Below are 22,698 nucleotides of genomic sequence, written 5' to 3'. Positions count from 1 at the left end.
GAGCATAAAAGCAGGTGAGAGCTTAGTTACCTTCCCATGGGGCATATGAATCGTACATTAAAACAGGGATAAAAAACTTAAGAGAAGAAGCTCTGCCGGTGGAATTTTAGGCAGAATGAATAATGGAAAGAGTCGAGCATTGGAGCCAAAGAGACCTGGAATTGATTCCCAGTTCTGTCATTTAGAAACTGACTGTCTTGGGCAAGTTACTTGTCTTTTCTGAGTCACAGTTTCTTCATTTGTAAAAGGAAAATAATAATACCTGCCTCATAATCATTTGAGAATTAAATGAAATTATGTAAATAAAAATTAGTACAATATCTGATGCATAGTTGGCACTCAGTAAATATTAGTTCTCTTACTTTATGATTAGGGAAAGATGCAGGAGGTGTTGGAGCAAGTCATGGGGCTTTCTCAGAATTCTCACCTCCAGGGAGCAGTGTGGGGAGGGGGGGAGACTGCAAGCAAGTCTAGGGAAATAAGCTCATTTGATCGCATTGATTTTTCCAATCTGTCTCCTTAAGTACTTTTGCTGTCTGCAACTTCCTGGTATCAAGGAAAATGGGAAACTGAACCAGGAGATCCTTGGTGAACAAGAAATCAGAACCAAAAAAGCAGAGTGGTTTGGAGGATTATTTCAGTCATGTGCTGTTTAAAACCTGATGAAATAATTTTACTGGATTCTTTGTGTTCTCTAGAGCCATTTTCTCTTTGGATGGTGATGACCAAGTGATAAATTTTGTTCCTTCAAGCTTCATTTTCTGTGTTGGTCATTCTGTTTGGGGCCAACACATTCTTTTGTCACATGTGTTAATATCACTGTCCTAGGATCTGTCAAAATGAAGAATAACTTCCTTTTCTGTGCCAGACCTGATTTGATAGCCTTAATTGCAAAGATGTAGACCTTTCTTGGCGCCAAAATACAGGAACTGGGTGCATATCTCACAGCTCTTTTTGTCCCTTATCGACCGCAATGCCCAAACAGTGTTTTGATATTACCAGCACGGCTGTCCTTGCTGTGCCTGAAGCCGTGTCTGCTGTGGTCTGCAGGGTCCAGCCTCAGATCAGGTGCTTCTCCCTCTGTGAATAGGAGCCTCCAATCCAGAGTGAGGTCATCCTTCAGGAAATGAAGAAGGTCCTAAGACTTTTGAAAATTACCTTTCTTGAGCTAGATTGTAGACCTGGGATAAAACTGACTCATGCCTTTACCCAAGGTAAAAACTCCTTTGGCTTCTGACCATAATGAGATCTTATCAGCCCTTTCTTCTGGTTTAATAAAATTGTTGGCCATGTTTTTTACAAAAGGTATTTTGAAGATACATAGATAGATAATATCTATATAGAGATATATCTATATAAAACAAGAACGTGAACACAATAGCTATAAAAAGAGCATCAAGTGAAGTCTGAGCATCTTCATCCCAGGAAAGGTGTACAGATATACTGCCAGGAAGAGTATAGCCCTGGGTTGCATCTTGGCTTGACAGTTACGGCCACAATTTCATAATACTCCCATCCCATGATGAAGAAGAGTGGATACCTGGTAGGTTACAAGAAGTTTACCTCTCTCTGATGGTTTCCCTGATAATCCTCCTATTCACTATTGAATTACTTCTTCTGCCGGTTCTTAACCCTAGGCCCATGGACACTCAAAAATTCTAGCATATTACTTATAGCTCAAGTAAAAGATAAATCACAACTAAAAATATTTGATAAATTATTTCAATAAAATTAGTTTCACTTGTACTAGTAAGAATTTTATTTTTTGCTTTTAAAATTATTATTCTGGGAAGAGGTCCCTAGGCTTCAAAGAACTGACAAAGGAATCCATGGCACTAAAAAGAATCCCTAAGGTAGTGGAAGGAGGTCTTTTTACATGATCTGCAGTTTCATTAATCATTTTCAGAGGCCTTGGTTCTCTCCTCCATGATCTCACCACCATGCCTCTTGGTTTGTGCCATATATGTCTGTGATGTGCTATTAATGTCCATCTTCCTTTGGGCAGAACACTACTTTCAACACGGTAACAGTGCAATTCATAATGGAATTTTTTTTCGTACTTATTTCAACATTTACTGAACAAATCCTAAGTGCTAGTTACTATGCTAGCCAAAGAGGATGCTAGGTCAAAAAAAAAAAAAAAAAAAACACGTTTCTTTATCAACTTAAAATCTAAGTGTGTGTCTGTGTGTGTGTATGTAATAACTTCTTGATTTATGTTTCCCCTGCAGATCTTGGAGGCATCTGAGGTTTCATGGGGACTTTCCAGCATTCCAGACTGCTGCCTTGCAATGAAGCTCTGAGTCACTGTCTTTGGGTCTAAGGTACTGGCTACAATGTGGAACCCCAGAACAGCCAACCTGACTAACCTTCTCTCTAAGCAGAAGCCCAAAATATGTCTGGCCTGAAATCAGAGCAAGCACTAGAGAAAGACTTCTTTGTTAATGGAAAGAGGAAAGGAGAAAACGGTTTCCAACACGTTGCAACAGTCTTTCCACCATTCTAAAGAGCCTACCTTCCTTATAAACCAAGCTGTTCTATCTAGTGCATCCCTTTCTAGCTTTTTGCCAGAAATTGAGCTTGTCAATCCTGGTGAAAAAATAAAGACGGACCCTCAGAAAAATAGACCTGGAACTGTAATACTCCTAAAACGGTCCAGTAGGAGGATTATGTCGGAAAGTCAGCCCAGGCCCCCTGTGATCCCATCCCGCAGGCCCGGGTTCCAGGTGTGCCATATCTGTGGCCGAGAATTTGGGTCCCAATCGCTTGGCATTCACGAGCCCCAGTGCTTGGAGAAGTGGCGTACTGAAAACAGCAAGTTGCCCAAGCACCTGAGGAGGCCAGAACCTTCCAAACCACTGCCTCTCAGTGGAAGTGGATCCTACAATCTTCAGGCAGCATTCCAGGGTTCCCAGGCTCAGCTGCTGCCCTGTGAATCCTGTGGTCGCAAGTTCTTGCCAGATCGGCTTCTTGTTCATCAGAGAAGCTGCAGGCCGAAGGGTGAGGGGCCCAGGGCACCAAACCCCAACAGTTCTGATAATCTTGCTGCTCTCAAGAAAGCTCCTGGTGGCATCCCAACCCGACCAAGGGCTCTCATCTGCTACGTCTGTGGTAAGGAATTTGGCACTCTGTCCCTTCCTATACATCAGCCCAAATGCCTGGAAAAGTGGAAAATAGAAAATGACCGGCTCCCTAGCGAGTTCTGCCAGCCACTACCGCGGAAGCCTCAGCCCCTTCCAACTGGACAGTCCAACCAAGAGGGGCCGAGTCAAGCTCAGCTCGTACCCTGCCCAAATTGTAGCCGGACCTTTGCCCCTGACAGCTTTCTGGTGCACCAGAGAAGTTGTACAGCTCAACCTAGCGGCCCAAAAGTTCAAGATTTGACATTATGGAGTAAAGGTGGCCTCAAAGAGTCCACTAATTCCAAGCAGCAAAGGAGCATGGCAGTACCCACTGTGACTGATAAGGTAATTCGTGCCACATGGTATGCACTGGGTGGGTCTGGGGGTACATTCTGCCTCCAGGGGAATGAGAGAAAAATGTCCCCAGAATCAGCTCCCTCAGCTCTTAGGATGGTTTCTTTCAATGCCTTATTTCTGCCTCAGTGCAGCCTAAGTTGACCCCCTGTCAGACTCCAGGGCTATATCTCTGTTGGCAAAGTAGATTTAAAAACACCCTTGCCTGGTGGATTCATAGTCTCCTTCCATTCTGCTGCCCAAAAGAGAGATGGACTTCTTTCTTCCTTGATCCCTCATACCAATAATCCTTGGGAGAGACTGGTATTTGAAAATGAGTCAGTAATGCTGTGTCTACATTACAGAGAAATAATTCCCATTCCAACAGCCAATATTTATTACTGGTTTATTTTAGTCATCTACCTTAGGAATTCATTTTTGGCCATGCTGGTTATACTGAGTTTATCGTACTAAAATAAAATCTGTGTCAAAAACCCCAAATGACTTTAGCATAATTAAACACTGGAGCACTTGCAGAAATAAACATGCTTTAAAATGCAGCATGTTTTCTTTTAACACTTATATGGTTGTAGTATCTGGGGGGATTAACCCCAGTGCAGACCCAAAGCCAACTAGGTGTGTTCATGGATCTAGGAAGTGCTCAGTTTCTGCTGCTGCTCTGTACCCTGTGTTTGGGTCAGACACCAGGCCATGACTTGGGCAGTTGTAAATAAGCATGACCCCAGGGATCCCCAACCTGTATGGTGAAATGTTGTTGGGCCTTCACCTGAAATTTCATCATCAACCAGGACTGGGGAAGGATGCAAGATAGAGTGTGGTCCATGTGTTTTGTCCTTCCATGAAGCCAGGGAAGTGGTTGTGCTGCCATGTGTCACACCTTACAGAACATCAAGTCGTGAGAAATAGGAGGTGGTCAAAGGCTTTTCTCCGTGACTTGCTACTTGAAATGTCCCACCTGCAGGAGTTTTTTAAACGAACTGTTCTCAGGAGACTAAGGTTACCCAAGCTATTGCAAAAATTAAACCAGAGGGATTGGGGGATGGGTAGCCATACTTCATTTTTTACCCAGTTTTTCTTCGTTACTTCTTTTATTGCATTACTTTGGCAAATGTCGGGTACTTTTTCCTCACTTCTATGTTTAAAATGAAATCTTTAAGTGAGATCTTTCACTTACTGGTTTAGAAGGTTCCAAGACAGTGATCTTAAAGCTGAAGAGTCAGACTAATGGGCATATTTTCCGATGAAATTGAAAAAGAACAGCTAGTTTCTTTGCCGAACGAAAACCCAAACTCGTAAGTGTGGCATGGGCTTCAGGCTGGTCTCATAAACATGAACTGTTTTTCTCATCTTCTGGCTGTTGCTTTTCTTCCAAAACGTGTGGGGTCTGGATCCAGTGAGCGAAAGAATCCATGTCTTAGAGCCACAAATCTGAAACTCCGTTAGTGTTCTGACTTTCAGCCCTGTTTCCTGATTGTATGCATTTGCTTTAAGTGTTCTCATTACAGATCTCAAGATAGGAAAGAGTGTGGTCAGAATTCTTGTGCTTGTTGCTGTAACACATACTTTGTGCTCCCAAGAGTGGAGCCAGCAGGCTGAGCATAGCGTGTTCTCACTCAGTCACGACTGCTGAGAGAGGCTGGCCTGGGCCCCTGGCTTCACAAGAGGACACCCCTGACTCACTCAGTCATCTGGAGGGGAGAATGTCAGGAGGAGAGGCCAGTGAGGGCTGTCGGTGACTTGCGCTTTGAGATCAGAGTAGAGGGAGTCCTTTGGAACAGGGGCATCTAGAGGACACGGCTCTGTCAGAGTGTGACCAACTCTGCTCCCGACCTGAAAAGGTGCGTGTCAGTGAGAAACTGGCACCCACTGCCGTCAGATATGTGCTGGCCCTTTTGGGGACCACACAGGCTTTAGTGGAGGGCATAGAAATGTCATCCAACATAGGGTCCCTTTAGCTGCCAGATTTGGAGCAAGCTTGGGTTCATTAAAATGGAGAAAACTCCTAGTCTTCTGAGAGGCATAAGATCTCTTGAACCAACAGACTTTATCCCTTCCGTTGAAAAGACATTTGCCACTGCATTGTGCTTTCAGCAGAAAGCCTTTCCTGGGTAGTGTAGTTTTCTCCTTTGGTTGCATTTTGACCCCGTCTATTGCTGTTTTTCTATCTTTGTATCATTTAAGATTTAGATAGTGCAGTGAATCATTCATTTCCATAAAGATCACTGCCTTGTGCATTATTAGATTTCAGAATTTCATCTGCCTGTGGCGGCCAGCTTTTGGCTGACTGTGAGACACATGCATTGTTTTTTTCAATTCAGATGTTTGCTTCCTCTCTTCTCATGTCAATCAGAACAATTTCCCTCTAGAATCCTTGTTCTGACTTCAGATTAGAATCAGCGATCTTGCCCAATGTTCTCAGGGGGCTCAATCTTGTAGTGAACTCAGGTGAGAAAAATATTTTCAGAATCATGATCACAGAACTTGGAAACAACTCATTGCAGTTGGGCAACAGTGACTGTTTCGCTGGCAGAGTGGATTACCCTCCGCTCGGAATGTTCCTCCTACATAGATTGGCTCAGTTCTCTGATGACACAGATGCTCCTGTTACCCGTCAATCAAATCTAAACAAACAAACGCCGCTAAGACGGTCCTCCTCCAAGTCGTCAATGGGCATTCTGTGCCAGCTCTGCTTTGCCCTCTCACCACTGAATGGGCTTGAATTGTTCCGTTGCTTCTCATCCAAAACGTAGGGCTGAATTCACTCTCTCTGATCTCACAGTGAAGTTGTGAAGGATCCCAAGCAGCACTGTAAGAGGAATAAAACCGTTGATGTGGATTTTTATTTAAAAGGACCTAGAGTCTGTCATACATAATGCAGTAAGTCAGAAAGAGAAAAACAAATACCGTATGCTAACACATATATATGGAATCTAAAATAAATAAATAAATGGTTCTGAAGAACCTAGGGGCAGGACAGGAATAAAGACACAGATGTAGAGAATGGACTTGAGGACACGGGGAGGGGGAAGGGGAAGCTGGGACGAAGTGAGAGAGTGGCATGGACATATATACACTCCCAAATGTAAAACAGATAGCTAGTGGGAAGCAGCCGCATAGCACAGGGAGATCAGCTCAGTGCTTTGTGACCACCTAGAGGGGTGGGATAGGGAAGGTGGGAGGGAGACCCAAGAGGGAGGAGATATGGGGATATATGTGTACATATAGCTGATTCACTGTTATACAGCAGAAACTAACACACCATTGTAAAGCAATTATACTCAAATAAAGATGTTTAAAAATAAAAAAATTAAAAAATAAATAAAAGGTGTGACTGCCTGGGGTGTTGCTCTCCCATTATATGGTGTCAGAGCAACATCAAACTCCCCTTTTTGACTCTAAAAGAAGGAAAGCCTGAACAAGCAATATCCAATTTAGCAAGGTTTTAAAAGTAGTGTTAATTCCAGATGAAATTTGATGCATAATATGGAAAACTATAGATTATCATTTTAAATTTTAATATTGCATTTATTTAATGCAACCCTTTGATGTCTGTTTTAGCAAGCAATGGTCTAAGTAATGCTAAAAGTATACAAGAATAGAGATCACTATTGCCTCTTATTTTAATATGAGTGAATACATTTTAATATTTGCATTTAATATTTGGGAAACATTTCCCTTTTCTATAAGCTGATAGTATTTCATTCTTTGACTTAAGGCCTTTCTGTCTAATTGGAACACAGATTGACAGAGTTAATTAAATATAACTACAACCTAAAATGAAGCATTTGTTTAATTACCTTTTATTAGTTACATAATGCTTAGGGTTAGTTTCTTAGTATTTTTCTGGTAACATGTGAAACACTGTTTCTAAAAACCCTATACTATATTACAAAATAGGCATTATTTTTCTTTAGGGAATGTCTTTTTTTCTTTTTTTAATAAAAGATTGTCTCTCTGAATGTAGTTTTAGCTACCTTTGGCATCCTTGATGCTCAGGTTTGAACTAAAATCCCATCAGACACATCTCTAGCATCAGGTGCTGCCATCTGGTGTTTTCTTTTAATGTAATGTCTTCTACACTCAAAAACATTATTGCCTTTCTCTTTGTGTTACCTTCATATTTGAGAACGTGCCCTTATAATACAAACTCAAATTATTTAGGGCTACAGTTTTATATTTGGTTTAATATCATCAGTGCTGTTCCATAGCTAAATATCTCATTCTCTAAAGGCAAACCCCTCAGTGGGAAGGTCACAATCAGAAAGACTCAGAAGGGTAGGATGGATGTTCTCACAGTCAAATGTTGTATGTGTGTGTGTGTGTGTGTGTGTGTGTGTGTGTCTATTAGGTAAAAAGTATTTGGATTTTATTAGGAGGAATGGAATAAAGGGAAGTAAATTTTATTAAATATCTTTATGATCAGTACTTCATATACATGTTCTCATTTTAATCGTCGTAATATTACTATATGTCAGATATTACTTCCCTACTTTCCAGGTGGGGAAACTGAGATTAAGCAAGTAGCCCAAAGTCACACAGTGGGCTCGGTAATGGTGTCAGAGCCAGATCTGTCTAATTCCAAAGAACAATACCTTTTTATGTCACTAAAGAGAGAGGCATATGTGTGGTACAAAAAGGGTATGGCTATGCTGCCAGGCTTATAAGTGTTAATTAAGCAGGACAAAGAGGACAGAAGTTTGTTCATTCAATAAATATTTATTGTTAGGCATTGGACTAAGTACTAAATATAGAGTCATAAAAAAGGTAGACACAGTCCTTGATCTCCTGGAGTTTTTAGTCTTATGGAGGAAATGATAGGAAATAAATAAAAATAAATATAAACATTCAATTTGTAATGTGACAGTGTCTAATGGTGGGAGGTGGACATTTAGGTTCTTGGTTAGAGACAACCTCGTGACATTTCAGCTGAGACATGAAAGGTATGAAAGCATTAGCCAATCGTCAGGATGTGAGGGGATGGGAACGACAGGAGGAGGAGATATGCTGGCTAAAGGTAGCGCGTATGAAGGCCTTGAGGTAAGAGAGATCTTAAAATGGAACTAAAAAGTCCACATGTGGCCAGAGTGTGATGAAGGGAGAGGACAGGCACACAAGATAAAGCTGTGGAAATAGCACAGTTTCCGCCAGCTGCCCAGTGGACATAGGGACCTCAGTTATTTGGCTACTGCAGGAATCCAGGTGAAAGCAGATGAGAGCTTGGCCTAGGGTGTTGGTAGCAGAGATGGAGATGAGGAATAATGGGCAGAATCTGGTAATAGGTGGGATGTGGAAGAGTAAGGAAGGGGGTCAAGGATGACTAAGATTTCTAGCTTGAGCAACTGCACTGCTTGTGTCACTTTCTAAAATGGGAAAAACTTGAGAAATGGGTAGGCTCTTGGGGATAAAGACCAATTGTTTCCTTCTGGACATAGCAAATTCAAAATGCTTGTGAGATATCTAAGTAGGTCAGTCAGGCTGAAAATATAAGTCTGGATCTCCAAAGTGGAATTGGGCTGGGGTATACATTTGTGCATTGTTAAAATATATTTAAAGTCATCAGAATGAGTATAGGGCTAGAAAAATCAACCCAGGGCTGAGCCCTGAAGCATTGCAGTGTTTAGGGGTTAGAGGAGAAGGAGCTGGAGAATAAGGGACTGGAAACACTGGAGGAACAACTTGAGAGCACGGTGCCCTGAAAGTTGTGACGGGAGAAAATGTGAAGAATAAGGGTGTGGAAAACAGTACGCAACGCACAGAGGTAGGATGAAGGATGGAGTAGGATGAAGGCCAAAAAATCTATTTGATTTGGCAATGTGGATTTAGTTTGACACACTTGGAGAGAACACATTCAGAGTCGTGACGGGGGCTGCAGACTGTATGGATGGTAAAGATAGGATGTGTTTTGAGAAGTTTGGCTTAGAGACTAGAAGAGAAATAATGGGTAGGCTAGAAATAGAGATCTTAGCTTAAGAGAGGTTCCCTTAGAAGATGGGAGCTTGTAGACTACATTTGAATATTCTGGATATTGATCCAGTAGAGAGCAGGAGAGGTGATAAGAGCAAATGTAAAACCTGGAGGAGAAATGGGCACCAAGGTGGGATCCCAGCCTGTGCAAAGGGAGAGGATTAACAAGAGGGGACAGTTCTCCATTTCAGGAGGAGGTTGAATGCAGGTGGAGGTAAGATTGTAGGTTGTTAGTGGGAAGATGAAGGAGCTACAGTCTGTTAGCTTAGATTTGATATTTTCTCAGTGAAAAATACCAGGTAAGCTTATCAGGCCTATCAGATGAGAAAGAGAGACATATAAAGAGAGAGGGGAAAGTGAATCTTAAGGGTCTACTTAGTCCTTTGTCTCTCATGCCTTCAGTTAAACTGAGTTTCTGAAATAAAGACAGGCTCCTAGAACCGTTTGCCTCTAATTCCCAAATACAAGCATGACTTGGAACTCTTTGGAGGTGGTAGATAAAAAGTTCAGTGTGATCCTTCTGCAGATTCTTATCCTTTTAGCGATCTTCAGTGGCCCTAGTTCACCTCTGAACTAGCACTCATCAGTGCTGATGTCATAAAAACCAGGCTTGACCTCACAAACCAGCCCCTGATGATGCTGCCAGCTGGGCCACTAATATCCAGCTCCATGTGCCATTTCTGCATCTTTCCTTGGTGCCAACCATGCCTGAATATCAGGGCAGCATTCTAGGATCCCACGGCTCTCAGGTGTACCAAGCGTAACTTCAAGGTAACAAGAGCATTCCCTTCTGCCGTGTTGGCTCCAGTAACCAACCCAAAGGAATCTGTGTGTATATAGCGTGTGTGAAATATGTGTTGAGGGTGAGAGAGAGTTACACATCTGATGTGAGAGCAACAGCATCACCGATGAAATTGATATATATTACTTCCTAATATAAAAATTTGAATAATACTCATCTGTACAAATTACACTCTAACATATTCATTTTTAAAAATCAGCCTCAAATTATAATTATACATATGTCCTACATATCCATAATGAGAGAGACCATAATAAATATAGCTACCTCTCTCAGAGCCCAAAGATGAAAGCAAAAATAGGTGATCCTTGCATTGGTACTCCAATATGTGGATTTCTGCTTCTCTGAAAAGAAGAATACTGATGGTAACCTCTGTGATAAGAGAGGATCACATATTATAAATTCAGGTATTATTCAAGCCTAAAATGAACAGAACTACAACATGCTGTACCCTCAGATAATTTTTCTAGCTTAAATGATTTCATGTGTCTTCCTAAGCCTGCTTCTCCATGTCACCCCCATCTTGCTCCTTCCAGCCCCAAACACACAGACATCCACATTTTCTAATGATAGACGCTTAGGAAATCTTTATGTAATGACTGAATGGATATACATAGTTCTTAGAAACCTAAATTCCAAGGTCAACAATTAAAATCTCTCCCAAAATTCTTAGACCTCCACCAAAGGCAGTGCAACACAACCTTGGAAAAGTTCCTCTTGAAATGGAGGTGATTGTCCTATGAACAGACTCTCACTGCTAGATGTGAGGACAAGTTCAGCTTTATGAATAGGTGGAAATTGAGAGAATTTGACTTAGGACTCACCTCTTGCTTTCCCTTTATATTATGTAATTCATCTCCTTCTTACATCCATTGTCTCTTTCACATATTTACCTCTGTGAGGCTGTCTTATAGGAAGAGAGATGTCCTACAAATTGAAGAAGGGTCTAATAAATGGAGGAAATCAATAAATTTCCAATAATCCTGCTCCAAGCACCAACTCTGATGCCATAATGCTGTCATTATGGCATCAGAGCTCTCACATCCAGCTCTCACATCCAGCTCTCACATCCAGGCTACCTTTGTTTAAGCAGAAAAGGTAAAAACATAAAGATATCACTGGTCCCAACCTAAAGCTTCAGGAAATCAGAGGCAGAGGGTAAAGAGACAGAGAGGAAAGGGAGAGATTGGGACCAAAAACTCTGATAAGAAAAGAAAACGAAAAGACAACAACCAAAGAACAAAACTATCTCCTAAGGTTAGAATCCTTTCTGTCCTATATCCAAGATGATATCTTTCTTCTTTTCATTGGAAAACTTCTTTCCTGGGCCTTCCCCCAGAGCTGGGGGCCCTTTAGCATACAAGCTGTAGACAAACCAGTCATGGGAAATAACCCATCTTCCAAGTTCCAGGTCAGATAGTGCCTATGGTTTACTCTTTTTCTCTCTAACTATAGCAGCTGGAAAAACTGTGTGTGCCACAATTTTTAAGTTTTTCCTTTCTTGTCCCCATTGCTTCATTTTACCCTGTGACCCGGAGCCATCTGACCATGAAGGTCAGGCCTGGTGCCAAACTGAGGATCACAGGAACCAGACACCAGGGACACATCCATTTTCTTCAAGGAAAGTCATTCTTACAAGAATTTGCCAAGAGGTTGAATCAATATCTCAAACACCTCACTTTCTAACCAATATCCTTCCAAGGGATTAGAAAAGAACGCTTCTATCTCAAACGTGAAAAGAAAAAAGAAAAAGAAAAACCTTCAGCTAAGAAACTGTATTCCTTTCATAAACAGAAACTAATTTGGAATTCGTTCTTTGACTTAGATTTTTCAGCCTTTGTATGTCAGGACAAGGAAGTAAATAGCTAAAATGCCAAACATATATTCAAAATACCAATAGTTTGTTTTAAAAAATCAGGAACATGAAAATACTTTAATGTTAACAGCATTTCCAAATGAATGACCAAGTCTTTCTTATTGTTTAAAAGGAGCAAAACAAAACTCCAAATCACAAATAGCAGACTCTCTAATAGTTGGCCAATAGACAGGCTGGATTGGAAAATTCCTTTACGTGGCATCCAGTGATTTCCAAAAACAATTTAATTTCAAACAATGATCCTTCCAGATGTGACATTTGGGTAGGATTGTTTGAAAACATCAGAAATGTGAAATACCAGTGGTTTTGAGACAATCAAACTCTGCGATTGTTGAGGTTTGAGACTGAACTACACAGTTACTCCTATATATTAGAATGCTATTAGTACTTTGTCTGCGTGTGTAGGACATGCCTGGGGGAATGGAAACTTAATTATACACTTTCAGTCTCAGTCAAGTTTGTTGAAATTGTGTTTTAAATGGCCACAGGCAAAACTCTGACTTTGGGAATGGCTTTGGGTGACCCAGATCTCCTTTCCCTTTCAACACCTTCTGCATCTTCCCTGCTCCTACCAACTCCCATCTTTTGATACTGTTGGAAGGGGGTCGGGAAAATCTGATAAAATTCTTCATGGAAAAATCTCTCATAGGACTATTTGCATTTTGAAAGAGGATCTGGGGAGAAAGGATTTTAATCCAAAGGAATGAACTTTTGAGGTAGTCGAGAGAGCAGAAGTAGGAATTTTATAGGTTTCTCTCAAATCCCATGCAACGGCTGACTGTGGACACATAAGGCAGAGCATGATACTCTGCCGACGACGGACGACATTACGCCCCATGTTTCTAGAAGCCGCTGAAATCAAACAGACCTGGAATCAGTTGACAGATGCACAACAAAATCACATATCTCTGAACAAATTACTTCCCTCAGCCTCAGTTTGGCAGGCAAGAGCTTAAATGTGAGAATACCCGCAAAAGACCTGGGATCGTGTCTGACAGACTGCCACCTGTCATCTCCGCCGTGCTCCCTTCACAGTGGCGGTGCAGTGACAGGCAGTCTGAAGATCCACTGTCTGGGTGAAAAGCAACTTCACCATTTACTAACAGCTCTGTACCTCAGTTTCCTGGTTTGTAAAATGGGGGTATTACATTTTATCCAGGGGATTATTATGAGAAGTATTGAGATAAAGCATGTTAAGTGCTTAGTACAGGGCCTGGCACATAGAAGGTGCCTCGTAATTGTTAGCTGCTACTTGATCAGACATTTTCAATATTGGAATACGCACATGGATTTCTAAAAGAGGTTTTACTCTTTTTTCCGCAAGTACAGGGAAGAAAAACTTTCCCTCATATTTCCCCATCTAACCTTACTGTATTCTACGACATGCCTCGTGCACTTACCACAGACATTTCAATTATTTGGCCTAATAGAAGAGATCAAGAGTGTGGAAAATCTAAAACAGCAGCTATGGCCCAAATTATTTATGTTTGATTTTGTCATGCAGAAAGAGGAACACTATTGATGGAATGATACCCATTCAAAAGCTGCACAGTCACATAACAATTCCCTCAGACCCTGGCAGGATTGGCCCTGTTTTTGACAACCTGGGATCCAGCTAGAAGTGAGGGAAGGAAAAAATCCTCTAGCAAGTAAATGACTTAAGGATTATGCACAGTTACTGTGTGGAAGTGCTGTTGGACCCTCCTCCCTTCATGGAGTGTTTTCTTTTGCCTAAGGATAGGTTTCCAGCCTCCTGTCAAGTTCAAAGTGCCTAAGTGCTTATACTCAAAGGGAGTAGGTAATTTTCAGTGTGACAATTGCTAATGTACCACTGCACATTTGTTTTCTAAAATACCTCCCCTACTTTTTAAATTCCAGAGCCAGAGATTCAGTTCTTTGACTCAAAGCACTGACTCCATAGGAAATCCCAGCTAAAATGCAAAGATCCCCTAGCTAGGTAGCAAACCATGTCTAGCTATTGGCATATTAATACAGATTAACCATAAGTTTAGCTCATTTCTTAAAAATGAGTTGTAAGGCAAATACCTTTTATTGGGGAGATAAGTGAGGAGAGGGAGTGAAAGAACAGCTGCTCTAAGTCACAAGCTCATATGCTTTCAGGGTTTGGGCAGCTGCATGTAGGGCCATAGGGAATGGTGGAGCCTGTGGTATGCTGGAGAGTAAGTCCCACCTAAAGATATTCACACTGGAAACTTTTAAGAACTTTGTGCCAGTCAAATAAAACATGGAAGTCCATTGGCTGAAATGGTGGCGAGTCCATCAGTTTACAATCGGAGATCCAGAGTGTAAAACAGAGGGGACATAGTTCCACGGGGTAGCCTGGGTGAGATGCTGTAAAGAGGACAGCCTGGGTCATGAAGGACCCATGAGGGGACCCACATAGTTGTGTAGTAGTTGAGTACAGGGTCCACTGGCACACACGCTTCGTGCCGGGGCAAAGGGTAGCTCACCCTAGCTGCCAAACACCATTTGGATCACGTGTGGGAGACTCCAGAACAATGAGGCGATTCTTGTGGGTCAGATATCTGGGAGCCAAAGCTTCTAAGAATTTTACAAGGCCACAAAAAGTCCAGGACCCTAGAGAGGTTTCCCATTGGAGAGTAGTCTTCAGAACTAATCAGTCTGATTGAGTTCAAACATATCAATGGGCAAAGGAGTCAAGAATGCTTACTCCACTCAGCAAGCCCCTTTCTCCCCCGGCCCCTGGTTCTTGACTAATTTCATGGGGAATGGGCTCTGTGCACACCAAATAGGGATCTGTCAACTAGACTTATTGCCTCAGACAGAGAGCTTAGGAAAAAATAAAAAATGTTCCCAAATAAAGGTGGTGAATTTAAATACGATCATTCCCACAGTTAGGGCCAATTCCCAGTTCTGTCCCTAGCATAGTGCCTTGCACATTGCCTGTAATCAGAACATTCTTCTGAGCAACAGCATCTGGGCTACACTTGAACCACCTCCTGAGAGACAGCCCTTTCCTCCAAACGCATTTCCATAGTGCCATTCTCATCTGCCGAATCAGTCTCAGCTGTGTTTTCAGCAGATGTCTCTGGTTTCTTTCCACTCACAGTGCAACTTCAGTGTCAATATTTAGAATCCAAGTGCTTTATTGGCTTTCACGAAGTTGAAAAATCTCTGATTCAACTCAGATATTTACAGACTGGCTCCTTACCAGTCATGCTCCATCTGAGAAACAAAGTACACATCAACCTATAGGGCCAATTCTAGGCCATGTCCTGAGACAGGGCAAGGGTTGTCCTGTGTATTCTTTTCCACGGCCACCATATTTAAATTTTGTTATCTTGTGACTTGTGTCATTACAGATGATAGATCACAACCAGATGGTTTGAAAATGTGTTAAGGTGGGGCATCTTTTTCTAATTTACTCAAAGTGGTGGTGCAGGCCACGGGGACAGTTTCCCTTTCAAGACATTTTCACACCTCTGGGTTCTTTGATTTCTCTTTGACTCTTAGGTTAATGAATGTCCCCAAATGAACACAGGGCATGTGGCTGTTTTGTTACAGGGATGTTATGGTGCAACCTAAAAGGAAGAAAAAGGACCATTAAACTTTCAGCAGTGTTTGTTTGTTTCTAAGTAACGTGTGAAGCATGTTACCTGGGGGAAAGAGCGAGGCATTTTATTTACATACATAATTTGGTAATAAAAAAGACATCTTTTACATCTTGATATAGCTGCTTTGGCCCAGCCCCACTAAAATAGCCTCTTCGAAAAGAACAGGCCAACTGCTTCAATGACAGCAAATAAATCCAGGTAACTATGGCCTTACAATGTGCAAATGTACGAGGCTTCCTTTGTTCCCTGGTAGCAGGGAGGTAATTGTACGTGTGACCTTTTAGAGGCAAAGCTCTCAGCTTGCTTTCTTCCTGAGGGGATTGAGTCTGGAAATGATAATTGGAGGCTGAAAGGAGGGCGAAGGCAAAGCCAGGGAAAATGTAGTGGAATGACTAGTGCGATACAAAGGGAGCCTTACAGTACCCCTGAGATTAACTGAGGAAAACGACTAACTTAACTTACTTGTCTTTTGTGTACACATACTCATGCTCGTGCATGTGTGCACGCGTACGTGCGCACGCGCGCACACACACACACACACACACACACACACACTCATATACTAAAGGACCTTGAACTTTCTCTTACTAGAAGATGAGAAACTGGTGTCAGTTATGTTTCAAATGCCAGATGCCATACACATGGGCACAGAGGGCTAGCCCTGCTTTTAATCTATCCATCCCTGGTGCAGGGGCTCAGGCCCTGACATTCTAAAACTGGATTTTCTGGATGAAATTGTATGTGAATGGAATTGTTACCCACTGCACTTACTCTGGCAAAAATGTTAATGTCCTGGAAAAGAAACTCAATAAAACACTTTATAATTTTCTCTAGTTCTTTTTTTTTTTTCCTCCTATGGTATTTTTTTTTTCTTTTTTCAACTGGAGAATTTCTTGGGTGACAAATTAAAGGGTTTAGAATTTAGATCACTTAAAAATATTCTCCAGTTTCTGGCAAAAGTAACCCTAAAACACATTATTTGATTTTGGAATTTCATCTGACAATGTGTATTGCTGACTTTGAACTGACTGCATTGCGTGAGCAGGGAGATGCAAAAATACTCCACTAAACTAGGTCTGCATGAGTGGTGTTTAATCAGCTTCACTGAGGAATGATATACAAACGATAAACTCCATCCATTAAACACATACAATGCAATGAGTTTTGAAAGTTTTATATACCTGTCACCACCATAACCCCTGATTTGATTTTTAGCCATTACAGCTTAGTTTGGATGTTATATAAATGAAATCAGGTGGAAATGTAGTCTTTTATGTCTGACTTCTTTCAGCATAATGATTCTGAGTTTCATCCATGTTGGTGTGGGTAGCAGTATTTTTTATTTTATTTTATTATTTTTTATTGCCGAGTAATAGTCCATTGAAGGGTGGAATTACACTTTGTTTATCTATTCATTGATGTTTCCAGTTGCATTAGAGTTTTTATTATCACTTAGGAGTGCTGTCTACTTCAGTGCAGACAGAACCAGTTTACATTTCTTCAATATGGAAGAATCAAGGTGTTTCAATATGTGAAAAGTATAAATTGCCTCATCTGGCCCATTCCTTGATCTGATTCTGTCTCAAAGGTCCTCATCTTTGAACTCAGGTCTCAACACAGTCAAGACAGTTTCCATTACTGTTTTTCATTGCCCAGTCTCTGCCTGACTCCCAAATAATACAATGCCTTCACATGGCCAAGGCAGCCCTCTTGGTGTAGGAAGTACTTGCTTCTAGTACTGTCTGTCAAATCCCTCCCCAGCTACTGAAGCATGTCTACCTTCTAATGACAGGAGGATGGAGTCTGGGGTCAGGACCAAGGTGGGAAGCCAGGGGAGACCCTTAGAAAAGGTGCTGATCTTTGACGGCATTCTTGAGGTCTGATACTCATGTTTTAGTCCTGTATTGAGTAGCCCGATTCCTGCTTTCACACTTCCTCTGGTCAGTTATTCCACTATGGACTTTAAAGCTTTCATATTAACATACTACAGTACTGTTAAGCAGTTTTTGAATAGGTCATGTTATTGGGCAATTTGTTTGAGGGAGTTCTGCCCACATCAGTACAATTCTACCCATTCAACAAACCCATTTCAATTATCACCCTCTTCACTGGTTTCTGGTCAAGACTCTTCCCTTTCTTCCTACTTCAGGCTCCTATAGCACTCTGTCTCTGTATCATGACACATAAATTTTGCCTTCTAATTTAGTTTACATGCTTGTCTCCATTACTAAGGAAAGCTAAGGATTGGGGTTCCCCATAACCTCCAGCAGGGTGAAGGTGTATACTCAATTTAAATGCTTGTTGTTGGAAGGAACAGATGAGTAAATCCATGGAGGCAATAAAATAGAGGACTGTGGCCTCTACCTTGGGGAATAATGTTGAGTTTGGTGTGGCTAGCAGACCTGTTTCATGGGGCTTAGGCTGGGCCTGAATGAAATCAGTCTGAAGTGTTTGGACTTTATTCTGTAGTCATAGAGAACCACAGAAATTCCTGATATCAAATCAGACCAGCCAAGTTTGTACAAAACTTAGTCAAGTGCACAGGGTGAGGAAGCAGTCAGGAGGCTGAATATCATACAATGATTTGTCAGTCCAGCCACAGTGGGTGACACAGGACCCAAGGGGATGGTTCAGTCCATCCATCTCCCAAATCATCTTTTTGGCTGTCACTTTTCAACATAAGATGGCTCATACCCTACAATCCCATCTGGTTATTTGTGAATTCACTTTTTGGTGAATGCAGCCAAGCTAGGGAAACAAGCCTGAATAAAATGAAAATATTAGGAAGAGCTATACTTAGATCATCTTATGGTGGAAACAGACTCGTGCTAAATCCTGTCCTCAGATTATTTTTCCAGGCCTTTGTTACTGCTTTTTAAAGTAATAGAGCTGAATTCTAGGACTTCAGTTGAGTTACATCATGCAAGCATTTAACTAATGTATTTTCAACTATAAACCATTGACAGAAGAAAATAGTATTGGAATAATGTAATTTAAGATATTGTCAATATTTTCATTTTGCATTGTACTTTTATGCTATGCAGAGGTGTATTCATTCTTAATGTTATTTTAATTCCAGTTACTAATTGGTTGCATTACTAAACTGTAATATATACAATACCTTGAATATCATCTTTTATCAGTTATTTAAGGAATTTTCAGAAAGTAATTGGGGCTCCACTTGATTTTTTCTTTTAGGACTGAGTTTATTACCTAATCTCTGCTTAAGTTTTGACTCGGGAGTTGACATTCTTTTTTATTACTTTATTATTATTATAAAAATGACACAAGTTCATTATAAAAGTTCAAGCTGTCATAAAAGTATAAAATTAGCATAACAGTTACCCCAGCTTAGTTTGACCTTAGTGAGTATCATTCCAGACATCTATGTAAATAACATATAAATAAATAGACATGCAGGTTTTCATAGAAATGAGATCATCACATTCAAGTTATTATTGATAGAGGTAATATATTTAATTTTACTTGAATTCAACAAAAAGAAACCAAAGTGAAACTGATGATATTGCTGAACTTCAGAAAAATATTTCTTCACTAAAAGAATGTTAGTTTCTAAAGGACCCACTAATGCTAAAAAACAAAGATACGTTATTAAAGAATATGAAAAAAAATTTAACTCCATGTTTCAATTTTATACTGCTTTAATTGACTGTTTGCCATGAAAGGTGGAGAATTTAGTACCATTAACATCTTTGTACCTACCTCTCCTTCCGTGGCCAATTTTTGTAAGTAAGATATTTTTATTTTTCAAGGTGTGTTGCTTTTCTATTCTTTTCCCTAACCATAATTTCTATAGTCATTTTACCTTAGTTCTGTGTTTAAATGGATTCATTGCCATTCTTATAAATCTGTATTTCTCCATGTGGATTACAGCTTCAATATTTCTGAGCTTTTTTTTGTTTGCTGTTTTTGTTTCATCTCTTGATTGCTTATATTTTATGGATTGATGTTTTTCAAAAGTGTGTAATTTATCGACGAAACGGGGACATTTTAGAGAGTAAAAGAAGGGACTATTAATACTTAGTCAAGACAACAGGTACATTAGGAACTGTTTTACACAAAGCAGAACTTAAGATCTTCCTAAAGCCAGAGGTGGTATATTTCATAAGTTCTTGCAGCCTTCAGTTCAGTACTTTTAGAGGCATTTAAATGGTGCCAAATGGCTCCTTACACAAAGGAGCATCTATTTGAAAGAAAAGGTTTGGCTCTGACTAAAGGCCCAACATCTCACTTCCTGGGGTAAATGGATGGATTTTAGGGAGTCCCCCAGTCATTCCAAACCATATCCACAGTTCTCTGTACATGTGTATTTTTCTGAGGAGATGGCCTTTGCAACCATTAGATTTTCAAAGGGGCTTATGGCTCCATATATATTACTAATTGATATTTCACAACATAGCTCCCAAAAGCTACATCACTGATGCATGTTCTCCTAAAAATAATATCACACAACTATAATTTCACACTATTATTACTTAGTATTTATTGTGGGATTAATATAAGAAATGACCAAATGTACTAGTCATAACTTCCACTTTAGTTTTTAATGTCTCTTTCATTAAGGTTCATGCAATAGTATTTAATGTTAGGAATATCTTTTCCTTCTGACCAATTACTATACTTCCTTCTATAAGCTCTGTTACCTATTGAGTTGTGTGGTTCACTATGGTTTTCTTTCCGCCTGAGCACTCAGGGAGGTCATCAAAAGCTATGTGAAGCTATTTGAAATAGGTATCCTAGTCTAGGTTTTCTGGAACTATGTCCATTCCTCTTCAATCAACATCTCTCTTAAGGCTCTCCACTAAACAATCCTCTTTCCTTGGTCCTTATTCTTTTCCTTTGATTCAGTGGTGATATTACAAATTGTAAAAAAGAATGGATGGATGACAGGTCATCTACACTGATTAGGAGAAAAGTTGTTAAATGTCCACTTCCCTTTGCATTGCACAGTCCTGGCCTAAAAGATTGAACATGAGGCATTCCTGACAAAGAAGAGATATTAACAGAAAAAAAAAATGCTGTGTGGAAAATAGAATAATAATTCCAATGGTGGCCAGAAAAATGATTGAAAACATATGAAAGTTAGTGGATTCAACTTGAAAGAAATATACACATATGAAAACTTCCCCTGAAGTGTTCAAGTGCCTCTGGCTACATCCAACCTAAACAGACTTTCCCAGGAAACTGAAAGAACAAGGGCAAAATGTGATGAGCCCTAATAAACTTGCTGTGTAGGGGCATTTAGCTGCCCCCCTAAAACAGTTCACATCAGAAATAGTGCTTATGTAGTGCTTATGTAGATCAAAACTGTTGATCTAATCCTTTGCTTTGCAGAAACTTTAGACTGACTGGCTTCCTCTTTGCCCTCCTTTGATTACACTTCCTGGAGTTGGCTTGCCCTGGCAGGCCCCGTGTAGACAAGCCCCCTGGGCACACCTTCCGCCACCCGCCTTGCTCAGTTATGTGAGTCCCAGTAGCACACTAGCCAAGAAGCGGCCGTCTACCCTTTCCACCTGGAACATGGTCTCTTCTTCCTGTTCCTCCTCTCCATCCCCCACTCATCCACTTCCATCTGAAAACACTGAAAATGCTAAAGAGTAAAACCTTGGCAGTGGCCGTAACCACAAGTTGGAGATTGTTCAACTTTCTCTGGAAGTTTCAGACTGACAGTTGTGAAATTAATGTACAATAAAAGAGGTTCTCTTATCTCTGTTCAGACCCATGGGGATGCATTTTTCTCTTCAGCTGTGTGTCTGGGTTGCTTACACTTCCCTAGAGCGTGGCTTAGGAGCGAGATGCTCAAAACCTAAGAATATGGAGTATATTGCAAGTTCAGCTGCAGTTCACCCACAAATATAGAGCATGGGGCAGGCTTTGGAAAATATAATATAGAATATCTTAGCCTTTTTATGGTATTAATTTTCTCCCACGTCCCTGTAAGTTATTTTGTGCCTGTCTTCTAGCCTCTGTGTCTGCCTATTTTCTTCTAATTTTTCCTTCCAGAAGAAGCCTTATGACAATGTGACATGAAATGTCTTCATTTATGACCCATACCAATTATTTTGCTTACACGCTTGGTTAAATACTACATTTGGCTCATACTTTCCATATGGAGTTTTAAGAAATTTATTATTCTCAAAGTAAAAAGAATAAGTTCTTTTTTCAAACTTCAAAAACCTGCATCTAATTAATCTTTCAAGTAAATAAACATATAAAAATAAGAAGGAACTTTTGGATACTTTGAAGATTATTACTTCTGCTTTACTCTTTCTCTTAGGTCTTGAATTCCCTAAATATTTATAAAGTCACTTTTCAAGTGTTAGACATTGCTACATGGCTAATAAGAAGGAAGGATAAAGAACTATTTCATTATTTTGATTAAGGTAGTATATTGACATAGGTCAGTATAGAAAAATAGAATAAAAATATTTTTCCTCAAACAATGTGCTTTTTTAAAGACTTGGCTCATCCCGGAAGTAACTCCACTTTCCATTTTGCTTGGTCTGCATTAATTGTGGATTTACTCATCTAGAATCTGTTATTTCTGCTCAGGCATGCAGAAATCATAAAACTGTTTCCTTCTGATTTTGATCTTTTCCTGTGCTTTTTCCACTGCAGATGTAACCCCTAAGAGTTAGTTAAAAGCAAGCTGATTCTAAAACATGCACACATTTCACCATGTTTTATTTCCCCAGTGGAGACCACACGACCAACTTAATTTGGTTCTGCTTTCATGCCACCCCAGTGCTACTTCAGAAATATTGAAAAAGGTCATTTAATTCCACTGCAATTTCTTGCAGCTCAACTTAACTGGGCCTTTTCCATTATTCTGTGAGTATTCTTCCCTAATTGAATCACTGTTTCCCACAGTGCTTAATCCCAGTATTTTTCACTATTCTATTTCCCAGAATCAGAATCTCTTCATTCTCTAAAGATCATTTTGCCTCATACTTAGAAGACTAA

At 40.4% G+C, this 22,698-nt stretch overlaps 1 protein-coding gene across 7 annotated transcripts in view; it reads left to right on the top strand.

Moving 5' to 3' along the window:
* The window catches only part of LOC101269456 (zinc finger protein 474-like), a 166,837-nt gene that overhangs the window by 62,732 nt on the left and 81,407 nt on the right, over positions 1-22,698 (top strand). For 5 of the 7 annotated variants that reach the window (XR_004482135.2, XM_033423733.2, XM_033423734.2 and 2 more), the window contains one exon: positions 2,232-3,467. Coding sequence is in view for 4 of the 7 variants with exons in the window: in XM_033423733.2 (XP_033279624.1) it covers positions 2,445-3,467 (1,023 nt within the window). In the remaining 3 variants the exon portion in view is untranslated. Of the gene's footprint in view, positions 1-2,231; positions 3,468-10,093; positions 10,212-15,833; positions 15,913-22,698 lie in introns of those variants that run through there. The other 2 variants (XM_049707177.1, XM_049707176.1) reach the window with 2 other exon arrangements.

This window comes from Orcinus orca, chromosome 3 (assembly GCF_937001465.1).
Source record: "Orcinus orca chromosome 3, mOrcOrc1.1, whole genome shotgun sequence".
Lineage (NCBI taxonomy): Eukaryota > Metazoa > Chordata > Mammalia > Artiodactyla > Delphinidae > Orcinus > Orcinus orca.
Note: the sequence above shows the minus strand (reverse complement) of the source record. Positions and strands in the feature narration are given on the sequence as shown.